At 47.4% G+C, this 13,279-nt stretch overlaps 1 protein-coding gene across 4 annotated transcripts in view; it reads right to left on the reverse strand.

Moving 5' to 3' along the window:
• Positions 1-5,632: 5,632 nt before the first annotated feature.
• The window catches only part of disp1 (dispatched homolog 1 (Drosophila)), a 132,105-nt gene continuing 124,458 nt past the window's right edge, over positions 5,633-13,279 (reverse strand). For all 4 annotated transcript variants that reach the window (XM_063222697.1, XM_063222698.1, XM_063222695.1 and 1 more), the window contains 2 exons: positions 10,306-10,403; positions 5,633-9,821 (listed from right to left, as the gene is read on the reverse strand). In XM_063222697.1, the coding sequence (XP_063078767.1) occupies positions 5,931-9,821; positions 10,306-10,403 (3,989 nt within the window). In that variant the 3' untranslated portion in view covers positions 5,633-5,930. The remainder of the gene's footprint in view (positions 9,822-10,305; positions 10,404-13,279) is intronic.

The raw sequence follows: 13,279 nt of genomic DNA on the forward strand, positions 1-13,279 counted from the left end.
AGAATTTAACATGAAACTACAAAAAAATATTACCCTGCAGTCCTATCATATTCCATAACAGAAACCACCACAGAGTGTCCAGAAGAACAGGGTATTTATTGAGCGCTCAGAGACATGGCCAAAGTGATGAAGGGATGACACCAGACAACCATTCAACAAGTTAATTAAGTCAAGACTGGGTCAAAAATACCTTGGGACAGAGTTTTCAAAGGTATTATGGACTTGGGAAAGTGACTCTTGACAGACAGGGTGGATGAACCCATGGCTGGATCTTTTAGAGGGAGAAAATTGCATCTTTTACGAAGACAATGGTATTTATGCAGTAATCTGCTGGTATTTGAGTGGAACTCAGGAACTGATCTGAGTGTGCACATTACTGATCTAGCCATAGGCTCATCAACCGATGTCCATTAACAGTCACTTTCACTAGTTCATAAAACCATTGAAAAAAACTGTCTAAAGACATTTCTTGACCCAGTCTTGACTTATGTTTCTTGTTGAGTGGTCTTGAGGTTTCAGCCTGTTTTTACCTTGGTCATGTCTCTGAGTGCCTGAGAACAATGTTCTTGTGGACACTCGATGTAGGTTTCAGTTCTGGAATATAACAGCACTGCAGGGTTATAATAGTTTTGTGGTAGTTTCATCTTCAATTCTTCTCAATCTGGCAGTTACTTTGTGAGCACATGTCATGTGACACTGATGGCTTGTAACAGTACATTAGATGGATGTGACCAATATTTCAAGACAGCCACACCCCTCTAGAAGACTTCAAAATTGTTTATAGTCTTTACAGAGTTTGTTAGATCTCTTTTGTGGCTCATTTTCCCAGAGGAAAACAAAGTTGCCTAATAATTATGCACATTCATTTTGCCCTGATATAGGGTATTGGGCTCCTTCGATCACACCGTCTCTTATACCAATATGCATGACCTGGAATGCTTAAATCCAATAGGTGTTCATGTCTGTAAAGGGTGGTGGTGGACAAATGCATAAAATGGACGATATTGTCAAAAAACTTGTTTGCCTAATAATTCTGCACAAAGTGTATACTCATAAATCTGCAAAAACTGTGAGGGCTGTACTCATTTTTGTGATATACTGTATCTTGAGCAGCAATTGCTTGAGTGTTCGAGGTTCATTTAAGGTGCACTGACAAATATTGCATTAATGCATGAACTCTAATGAAGGTTTTTTTTTCTTTGTCCAGAAGTAGTTCTGCGCAGATTTACCCTCACAAATGTGTCTTTTCAGTGGTACACTGATGCAGTGCAGTGTGCCAAATGCAATAGCAAGTGTGTACGGAACTGAGCTTGGAAATATACACAAGGAGTGTAGTCTACACAGGTCAGAGGATGGCATGGACGAATGTGTAAGACGTCCCTTCTCTCTCTGTCACCCACAAGATAAATTTAAACTATCGTCCAAATATTTGCACCGCACACAAACCTCAGGTCTTCATTTAATGCTATTTACAGAGACATGGTAAAAGATAAGCTGATGACACATACAGCCATAAGCACCCATGATCCGAGTGTTGGGTGGGTGGCACGCGCGCACGCTCACGCACGTATGCGCACGCACTATTAAATGCAACTAGAATATTCCCTGCCAACTAAGAATCAGATAACCCCTTGGAGCATTCTTTGCTAATTTCCTGTTGGGTGCCCCTTCATTTAAAAAAGGGGACCCTGCCTATGTTACATACATATGCATAGCCTACTACATATGGTCTAATCCTGGCCATACCATGTTCTAGCAGCAGTTCCCAAACAGGGGTTGTGTGTGTGTGTGTGTGTGTGTGTGTGTGTGTGTGTGTGTGTGTGTGTGTGTGTGTTCTATGGTTATTATATATATTATATATTGTAAAATAAATATTCTTAGGTTCAAAAGGGGGTCCCAGCAGAAAAAGTTTGGGAACCACTGGTCTAAACTCATATTGTGTGGTTCTTATTGACCATGCAATTCATTTTAAAGACTTCATTTAGAGACGGTTCCAGTAGGTGCAACAGACTGCACACTGTGCAGTTTACTCAGTGCTGATGACCTATGGGTGACCTTCCAGCTCATTTCCTGTCAGCATCCTGTTGGTTAGTGTAAATAACCAGACAACCCCCATCTCTCTCTCACACACACACGCACGCACGCACGCACGCACGCGCGCACGCGCGCACGCGCACACACACACACACACACACACAGACACACACACACACACACACACACACACACACACACACACACACACACACACACACACACACACACACACACACACACACACACACACACACACACACACACACACACACACACACAAAACGAATACATTTATAATTAATCAATTTCCATTCCTTATGAAACATTGCAGAGATTGTTCGGTTACATAGTGAGAAGTGATCATATTGATCTTACTGAAACAGCTATTGCTGTGCCTTCTGCCATGTTGTGCTGTGTCACTTTTTTTATTTTTCCATTGTGTGTGTGTGTGTGTGTGTGTGTGTGTGTGTGTGTGTGACAATTTTCACCAACGTGTAAAAGTTGGTGTCCTCAGTATAGCCATAATGCAAATATTAGGTATGCCAAGGCAGTTGGATAATCAAGGTTGAAACTTATGTTCCTGCCCTTTTCCCCATGCGTCAGCTTAAAAGCAAAATAAAAGCAAAACTCAAAACAATAAAAAGCAGCTAAACTCCCAGACACAAATCGCAGGATTCAAAATTTGAATTGCAATTTAATTGCAAATTGCAACATGCACCAACAGACTTAAAACAAAGGCTGCTCAGTTTCAAACGTATTATCTGTCCATCAGTAACAGTACTGTATGCTTTACAGGCTATATTAGAAGATTTTGTGGTCACTTGAAGATGCAAAAAAGTTGGGCTCCAAATGGGAGGGGAAAAAAAGAAACGTTAGTCATGTTGTGCACTTGAATAAAAAACACAAAGAAATACATCTGTGCTGCTCCGGTGTTGTCCTTCAAGGGAAAATAAGATCTTTGGCGATTTACTAGGATTCATTCTAAATGCCTTGAGCCTTGTTTCTCTAACCTATGGAGTGACACATTTTCATGGCGTCCCTAATTTCTCAGTGCCCCTTCCCCTGGTCTGCCTTACTTGTCCGTCTGTCAGTAAAGATGTCCCTTGTAGCCCTCGCACTACACCAAACTTTCTCTTCAGCACAACCGTCTGTCACAGAGCTTCTACTCCCCCCCTCCACCCCTAAACCAAACCAAACCTCCACCCACATTGCATCCCCAAAACATTTTCTCCAGCCTGCAACTTTGAAAGAACACCTGAGTCCAAACTATTCACCTCTTCCACCGATCCAGCTGTCTTGCAAAAAGTACAATACCCCCCATCCCCCTCCACAAGTCTCCTCCACGTGCCAATTCCACCCTGAGCCCAAACCCTCTTCCCTGCCGTACGCTACTGTCAGTCAGAATGCTTCAGCCGCTCCATTCCCAAACTTAACTCTACCCAAACCCAAGGAAAACTTTCTAGTATCTATCGTCACCCCCAAACCGGCCAACCGGCGAAATTTCAGTTTAGCGAGTGTGTGTTTGGGCTAGTGAGATTAATATCGGTTTGCCATTTTAGCTGGACCCTGGTGTCATCCACCACCACCCAATGAACCGTCTCCTACCTCTACCAAATCCTACTGTCTAGGGTTGTCATCTCTCTTGGGAAAAATAAGGGACCCCTCATTCACACGGTGGGGTATGGGGTTCCTTCCCCAGAACGGAACCATACTTTTGTTTCTTAACACTGGACCATTCTGTATATCAAGGGATGGTTGGCAACCCTACTACTGTCTGTCAGAAAGCTTCTAGACATACACACACCAGCCTCCTGTACCCCACCACACGTACACATTCTTCAGGGCAGGGTGTGAATATGGACAGGCCAGAAGGACAGACTGGCTGACTAGCTGGGCCGCTGTGTCATGTGGGGCTGGGGGTAGGCAAACAAGGGCAAGTTTACACAGGAGAAGCTGTACTGCTGCCTGCTTGCCTGCCTGTCTGTCAGCCCTCGCTCCCTCCAGCCCCGGCCAGGGCAAGAGGTGAGAGGTTTCCGAAACAGTCCTCCTTTTGAGTGACGAGTTTTGTGTGTGTGCGTGTACCTGTGGGTTAGACATAGATGACGAGTTAGACACCGATTTTGAGTCTGAATGCATCAGACGCCAAAGCCTGCGACTCCACTACAGAGCCCCGTCTCAGCACACGCACACATACACACACGCATGTATGAAGTGTTTAGGAATCAACAGTGTGGTGGGCAGGTAACGTAATGCATTCTAGACTTGAAAATGGTGACATTTTGGAGACTGTATTCACACCAGCGCAACCACATGAAACGCTAAGAGTCAAGGGTCTACATTTCTCCAGCTTGCCTCAGCATGTCTGATCACATTCCTTTCGTTAGGCTGACTGATAGGTACTAAAGGTGTCCAAACAATTTGGTGCCCATATTGTCCATTTGGTGCCTGATATTGTTACACATAATAATTCAGCAGATTTAGGAATTATCAGTTACTATTGGTACACAACACGCAGAAATTAATTTCAGTGACATGCAAGGTATATTTATGTGAGGTACTTCATGTGTCACATGCCAACTGCCCATATGACAATGTCGCATTTCAATAGGTCAAAGGCAAGTTCAAACATTCTGATACTAAACTGTATAGGACAAATATTTAACAACTACTGGAAACTAAGACCATGTTCACATGTACGTATATGGGTACTTCTGTGCATTCATTTGGGCTATTTGTTCACAGGGAGCTCTGCACTGGTCACTGATATACTGTACATGTAAACGGGATCAGTGTATGTAAACCCATAAAACATCCGTATTTAAAAATATATGCATGTGATTATTGGTATTGGTATCATCAGGGTAGAGGTTGAATTAATCTTAACTAACATGCAAAGAAAGATAGTTGTATACTTGGCATACAGTAGACCAAATTGAACATTAATGTGATGAAACCTCACCTGGTATTAACAAAAAAGTGGCAGAATTTATGAGAAGTCAGAGGTAAGGAGCAAGGAAGTGACGGATGTTTGTGGAAGGCTGTATGTTCTGCTTTGAACTGTGCCCGTCATAGCAGGCATAAAACAAACCTTTTCCATGGGTGTGGATGGAAAACTAAACACATTTGAGACTGACACGTTACAATCTTGCCTGGAATGCAATTGTGCCTCTTTTTCTCGCCCTCTCCCTAACTGTCTCTCTTTCCCTTTCTCTTCATAACTCCCTGTCCCTCTCTCTGATACTCTGAGGTAACCATGTTGCCTTCAATCAACACAAAACAACTTTTTCTTAGCACAAGAATCTGCACATTGATATGTAATTAGTCAGCAGCCCCCGGGGCAGCTACGGAAGGCAAAAAAGGCAGCCCGGGACACAATGAAACAGGTGTACCTTGAGCCATCTATAAACAGCACGCTATTTTCAAGCCGGGGCCTTTGATTTAGCTCAATATAATGGAGCAAAGAAAGAGACAGTCAGGAGTCACTGAAGAATAATCATTCATTTTCTCACACTCACTCACTCAGGTTTCTGGCAAAAAGGGGGCAAGTGGAGACATGGCAGGTCGAGTTTTTGAAGGGAAGGATAATAAAAAAAGATAAAAGACTGGGATAATTTATTAGGTAAAATCTATTCAGGGTAATGGACAAAATGCAATGACAAAGTATCACCCAGCACACAGGGCATTATGCAAATAAAGCCCATAAATAACAGAAAAACACATTGACAAACACACACACAGGCGTACACAAATACACACACGCACACAAAAGGCAATACATTCTGAGGAACCTCAATCATTTAATAGTTGAGGAACACAGCACATGGTCATTTTTCACTGACTTTTTTCTGTTACGATAATTTAAAGAGTTTATTGTTGATTTTCATTTTTTATGATCAGCATAAACTTTCTGCAGAGGGTTTTGAATTTATGGCAATGACAGGCACGTTGGTGCGTTCCGCTTTTGGTTTATTATTGAACTCAATAGAATTGCACTTTCCTTTCAAAGTCCTGTTGAAGCAGTTCAGTTTCTTGGGGGACGGGCTCGTTGCTGAGGCTGCCTCCTCTTTCCTCCCCCTGTGTTTTGGCTTGCACTTTTTCACACCAGCCTCCTGCGTCACAATAGCAGCAGTCTGAGTCTCGGCAAGTGTCACCTTTGCAGTGTCACCCTGTGCCCTATGGCAAGTATCTGTAGGCGCAGCAGGAGACACTTGTGTCTTTGCTCCTCCGGCCCCACCGGCCCCGTGACCGCATGCCTCATTTGAGGGAGGACACGAGAGCCCGCTGTGGAGGGACTTCCCCCTGCCAAATCGCTGCAGTTCATGGCTCACTGCGCAGCCCGTGTGCGTGTGCACTATGGGGCTACTCTGAGCCAAGGTGGGGAGAGGGTAAGGTGTTGTAAGTGGGAGAGGGCCCAGGCTGGGCGGGGGGCTTCCACCACATGCGAACCCTCCTCCCGGCTGATGCAACTGCTGCTGCTGCGCATGTTGTGGATCCTCTGCTGCTGCTGCCACTGAATCCTGCAGGTTCCTCACCTGTTGGTGATGTTGGTGATGGTGCATGGGGTGCATGCAGTACCCCCTCAGGTGGCAGCCATTGGGGCCGGGACGCGGCACCCTGGGCACCTGGGAGCAGGGGTGGTGGAAGTGGGACGAGGGCGGGCAGTGCATGTAGTGCTGCATGCGGCAGTCCACAGGTTGGTACATGGCCTCCAGCCTGGGGAGGAAGGTTTGCCCACCTGCCCCTTGGACAGGTACTACCCCTACCCCTGCTCCTCCGTGGGGGTCGGCAAGGTTGTACTGAGGGACTTGGCACTGGTGGTCCCCTGAGCAGTGGTGGGGGCTGGGGGTCCACTGGGGGCTGGCAGGTTGCTGTGTAGGGTAGTCGCCACAAGAGCAGTTGGTGCCTTGTGGGTACTGGCTGCTACCTCGTTGTAGAAGTTCCCTCCCTGGAGACCCCAGGCCATTCTCAGGTCCCTGGCACGGAGTGGCTGCCACGGCCATGCCTCGTCCACCGTCAGGCACGTTCGTGAAGGCGACATGAGGGCTGCAAGGGTTGGCCAAGTGCCGAGTTGGACCCCCATTACAGAGCGGTGATCGAGGGGAGGTTTCTGGGGTCACATCGGTCTGGCTCTTGTCCTGGCTCCTGCCGTTTGACGCCAGGGGCTCCAGCTCATAGTGTTCATGCTCCACCTCCGTGGCACGGGAGGAGTCCAGCTGGTATTTCCCTCCACTGTGGCTGTGCTTGCCCTGGCCGCGTCCACCACTTCCACCGGCTGAGGAGCTGTCGCCAGAGCCCTCAGCGTAGGCCTGGCACTGGAGCTTCTTGGGCAGCGGGATCTGGCCGCAGGTGCCCTGAGGCCCCATGCAGCGGCACATGCACTGGAAAAAGAAAGTGGCGAAGGTCCAGCTGACACACATGATGAGCATGAGGAAGGTGCCCAGCTGCGTGTACGCCAGCACAGTGGAGGGCATCATCATGGCGCCTGCCACGAAGGTGGTGAGTGCCGCCATAAAGATGGCCGAGCCCATGCGGCTGAGGGAAAAGATCACTTTGCCCTCGCGGTCGGGCTCCGGGGCGAGCCGGTACGCCACACCGTAATGCACGGCGAAGTCCACCGACAGCCCCACCGCCACCGAGATGGTGACTGACTCCAGCACATTCAGCTCCCAGCCCAGCAGCACCAGCGAGCCCACCGTCACGAAGATGGTGCCAGCGATGGAGATGATGGCGTAGAGGCTGATGATGATGTTCCAGGTTGTCAGCAGCATGACGCTGAACGCCACCACCACCGACAGCGCCATGGCCACCAGGGTCCCATTGGACAGGCTGTCCTGCAGGTCGTAGAACTCAAGGTTGCTGACCAGCCAGCCTGAGTCGAGGCCGCTGGGGGCGTTCTTCAGCTCCTCCTTGATCCAGGTGTCCACCTCATGGTAGAACTGGTGCATCTTCTCGTAGGCCAAGGTGAAGAGGTAGGTGCTCTTGAACTCCAGCACCATGGCCCTGATGGTGTCGTTGATGTCGAACCTGGGGCCAGGAGTCTTGCTGTCCAGGTGGTAGATGGTGCTGCGGTCCAGCTCCATGATGGCCCTCTTGATGCACAGCTCAAAGACCTCCTGCTTGTAGGGGAAGGTGGACTGGCTGCAGCAGGGGTAGACGGGCGCCTCCTCGCAGTCCTGGTTGTCCATCCACTGCTTGAAGGTGTCCATGAAGCAGCTGGTGAAGTCCTTCTCCTCCGGCTGATAGACGAAGCTCTGGTTGCGGAGCTTCTGGCAGAAGTGCAGGATCCACTCCTGGTTGGTGGGGCTGGAGATGTTGAAGGTGGTGTCCAGGGTAAGCTTGCCCTTGTTCTTGGGGTTCAGCGGGTCGCCATTGTCCACGGGCATCACGCCCCAGACAATGGTGATGGGCATGTGGAGGTCCTCACCGTTTTGCACTCGCTCGAACATGAAGAGCTTCTTGTACTCTGAGTCATATCGCTCGAACGGGTGCGAGGAGCGGAACACCTGGAACTCCGAGAGCTCCAGGGAGGGCAGTTTCATCTTGGGGTTCACGCACACCACGTATGCCCCGCCGATGGTGATGGCCAGGAACCAGAAGAGCCAGAGGTAGCGCAGCTTGATGACAATGCACGGCAGCACCTTCTCAAAGAAGATCCGGGACGCCTCCGACACGGTGAAGAAGCACTTGTTGGCCCGCTGGCACAGGCCTACCCAGAAGGCCGCCGTGCTGCAGGGCTGGTGGTGAGGAGACCTAGACGAGCAGGGGAAGAGGTTCAGCAGGTAGCGCTCGTGTAGCACCACCACCGCTGGCAGCCACGTCACCATGAGGATATAGTTGACCAAGATAGCGGTGCCGGCGTACACGCCGAAGCAGCGGATGGCGGTGATGTTGCTGACGTAGTTAGCATAGAAGGCCGCCGCTGTGGTGAAGCTGGTGACGAACATGGAGAGGGCGGCATGCTGCAGCGTCACACCCACTGTCTCCGACAGTTCAGCGTTGGGCCGGTCGAACTTGGTGTAGTTCCACACGTCGCACAGCACGAAGGCGTCATCAGCGCCTATCCCCACCAGGATGATGAGCGCCGTCAGGTTCATGAAGGGGAAGAACTCGAAGCTGAAGACCACACGGTACAGGAAGTAGGAGACAATGAGAGAGCTGATGATGGCGATCATGGTCATGAGCGTGATGAAGACCGAGCGTGTGTACAGGCACATGACCACCAACACGATGGCGATAGCGATGGCCGGGTACACCGTGTCGGTCAGGAGGTAGTCCTGGAACAGGCTGTGCTTGATGCCAAACTCGATACCGGTGACAGTCGTGACACCGTCCGAAGCGTTCCAGTTCTCAAAGTTGTCCAGGTAGATGTTCATCATAGTCTCTCCTTTCTCCGTGGGGGAGATCAGCATGCTGTACTTGAGCACCGGTAGCGGCTGGTATTCCGTGGCACTCTTGGGGTTGAGGAAGTCCTTGTCCACCAGGAAGTGCAGGATCTGGTAGACGGCGTTGTACTTGGTGCACTTACGCGGCACGTTGCCGCACTTGAGCTGGTCCTTGCGGCGCGTCGTCATGTCCCAGCACTCGGCCCCCAGCGTGCCGTTGTGGTAGAACTTGGCGCAGGAGCGCAGGATCTTGAGCGTGTGCGAGACGTCGCGCTCCGTGATCTTCTGGCAGGAGGACTTGTTGGTGAGCACGGCCACGTAGTTGCCCAGTGTCCAGCTGGGGCAGCAGGACGCCGCATTGGTGCGCTGGCACAGGCTCCAGTACTCATGGTGGGACCGCACCTGCCGACAAGCGGAGAAGAGGAGACACATGTGAAGAGGAGACACATTTGAAGAGGGGACATATTTGAAGAGGGGACATATTTGAAGAGGGGACACATGTGAAGAGGGGACACATGTGAAGAGGGGACACATTTGAAGAGGGGACATATTTGAAGAGGGGACACATTTGAAGAGCAACAACTCAACAGTTGTGACGTGATCTCCGACCAGTCAAATTTGTCATACATTTGACTGTGCATATACTGTATTAAACAGTTGTGATGTGAGCTTGTGATATTTAGAATATGCACAAACAAATATATGACAAATTTGATAGAAACGACAGGATTTATATTAAATTGCACAGTAGTAAAAAAAGACAAAAGCATTTTAAATCCACTATAACTGTTCATACTGCTTGCCTTTAAAAATTCCCAGTGTAATTTGGGGAACAAAAATGTTAAAATGACACAGATATCAAGTTCAATCATCACAGTTCTCATACCCGTGTATTATCCAGGTGGCACATAGACTTGATTGCTTGTATGTTCCAGAGGTTCTTTCCTTCCGCTGAGGCGAACACCATCCTGGAATACCGGTCACCTGTCGGGGCAAACAGCAGCAAGCCAACACAAGTTATTAATGTATTCAACTCAACGTTACGCAATTTGAGAGAAATATAAGAAAGCGAAAGCGAAAGCACAACTGGGAAACTCCAACTCCCATTGTCATTGTGACACAGCACTCCACAGCACACAAGTGAACACTGCACACAACAAAATTGCATTTATTATATGCCTCACCCGTGCAAGGGGGCAGCCCCCAATGGCGCCCGAACGGGAGCAGTGCGGCGGGACTGTACCATGTTCAGGGTACCTCAGTCATGGAGGAGGATGGGGGAGAGCACTGGTTAATTACTCCCCCCACCAACCTGGCGGGTCGCTAGTCGAACCGGCAACCTTTGGGCTACAAGTCTGACGCCCTAACCACTTACCCATGACTGCCCATATAATTCATACCACCCTTACCACTTGTGCTGTACATGCAAGTAAGTGCATACAGCTCTTGTTTGTTTGTTATAATGAAAGGTACTTTGCAACTACACAGAGGAGACATCATTTTCAGTACTTAGCAATACAATTACCTATAAGAAAAGATCTATAAAAACTAACATGGCTATACCAATCTTTTAAAACCCTATATAAGAAATAAGTAAGAAATCCTGTGTGTGTGTGTGTGTGTGTGTGTGTGTGTGTGTGTGTGTGTGTGTGTGTGTGTGTGTGTGTGTGTGTGTGTGTGTGTGTGTGTGTGTGTGTATGACACTTTTTTAGTATTGTCATAGGAGTAAGCACTCACACACATTCCATGTACTACGCACTATGGGCTGTATTCTCCCACCCGGGTAATGGTGCGCAAGTCAAAGAAAGCGCGCAACAGTGCCTCCGTGCTTACTGAAGTGTATGACTTACGTGGGATTTCACCAGTTGCGAGTTTTGCATGTAAATTAATCTTTAGCACATTCTCCCGTGCACTTAAGCGCTTTTCCCTTTACGCACATCAAAGGGCTGTAGTAGGGTCAAACGCCACTATGAGGCAAAATGTAATATTGCATTTGATGTCTGCTTGGCTTGCATTTTGAACATTTTACACGGTATGCTTTGTTGATGTTCCGTAGTACCGTCAGCGTGAGTCCAAATCGAAATTATATTCTCAGTTAGTAGAATCACTTTTGTGATTTATCGGCATGCATATGTGCATGTAGCTTATTAAACTTTCTGGACTGATCCCTGACATACAAAGAGACCATGGGCCTACAGGTTGTCCTATCTGTTTAAGACATACAAATATTTACTGAAGCTCATTACAGCTCAACTTAAAAAGGTAGGCCTACATGTCAGAACATATCTTTGGCATTTCGCTTCTGGTCTCTATTACACCCCATCAGCTGCGTGTTTAAGTCCTGGCTTGGCATTGCATGCCCATGCCCAATTCCCATGTCTGCTACAGAATATAAAGTCTCCGGTTTTGCATGCACGTTTGCAATCAATATTTGTGTGGACATCGCTTCGTAGAATGTGGGGATGTGCGTGGTACCAATGGAAGACTCCTTTTCTGCCCTTTGACAGTGGTATGTATCACATGTGTCCATTTCCGACTTGTGGAGAAAGGGACATCAACAAATAATTGTATCTGCTGATCTGCCTACCTACCTACTGTATATCAGTAATTTCTTAAGCATGCATGCATGCAAGTGTCATATGCTGACGGACAGCTGAGATCCACATACAGTACAGGCCAAAAGTGTGGACTCACCTTATCATTTAATTAATTCTCTTTATTTTTGTAGCTATTATTTTTCGGTCTATTTTCAAGTAAACATACCCAGTCAGTCGAGTCAATTTCAATTGATAAAAGGGTGTTTGACGTTTAAGGCCGTAACACACTTAAAGGAGGAAACATATTCCAATTCCTGAAAAAATGGGTGGAAAAAATAGGAAGAAAATAGAAAAAAATTGGGATGTCAGTGAGTGGTGCGTGGGATTTCGCCCAATTTTTGGGAAAATGTGTCCTGCGGTGTGACATCATTGGTGTGACATTTCTGTAAGGTACAATAAAATGATTAATATTCTGCACAAACATACCCCCAATGCTCTTTCCGCTATAGTTCCTTTAACTCCCACCCCACACACACAAAACTACCCACCCCCACACGCCTATGCATTGTACAGGCAGACAACTGAGATTTCACTACATGGTTTCACTGTATTACTTGAAATAACTGTGTGAATGTGACAAATACATCTGGCATCCTTTTATCCTTGCATGATGCATGAAAATAAGTAAGGATTGAGGAACACAATGCCTAAGCATGTCACACCACAGGACATGAAGTCACACCACAGGAAATTCACTGCATTGTGGCCATTTTAATCCTTTTGCATTCGTGACTGACCTCCGAGCTCATGCTAACTAGATAATGATATTGTGTTTAACCTTAATACGTGTTTTCACTCATAAAAAAACATTTTTTCGTTCCATAAGAGCAGTCACACCACGAGACACCATAAATGAACCTAAGCATTGTGTGACAGAAACATTGCAATATGTAGACATATTAAGAGGTTAATAGTCACCTTAAACTTCCACACCACTCTCCAATAACTGAGGTATAACTGGTTAGGAGCCTGCCTTTAAGACCCTTGTATTTGGCCTTGCAGCTGCCTGTCCACAAACCTGACTTGCATGTCACCCCGCAGGACGCAATTTGTGTTACAAAATTGAACAATGGCAAAAATTCCACGGACCACTAAGAGCTTTATTTTTTCTATTTTTTTCCATTTTTTTCATCAATTTTTTCAGGAATTGGAATACTTTTTTTTTTTTTGGAGTTACGCCCTTAAACGTCAACCAACCACAAGCAGAGAAGTGCTTTTAAAAGTCAGCAAATACAATGTGTTTGGGAATTAAGAGGCAATGAT

This window comes from Engraulis encrasicolus, chromosome 18 (genome assembly GCF_034702125.1).
Source record: "Engraulis encrasicolus isolate BLACKSEA-1 chromosome 18, IST_EnEncr_1.0, whole genome shotgun sequence".
Lineage (NCBI taxonomy): Eukaryota > Metazoa > Chordata > Actinopteri > Clupeiformes > Engraulidae > Engraulis > Engraulis encrasicolus.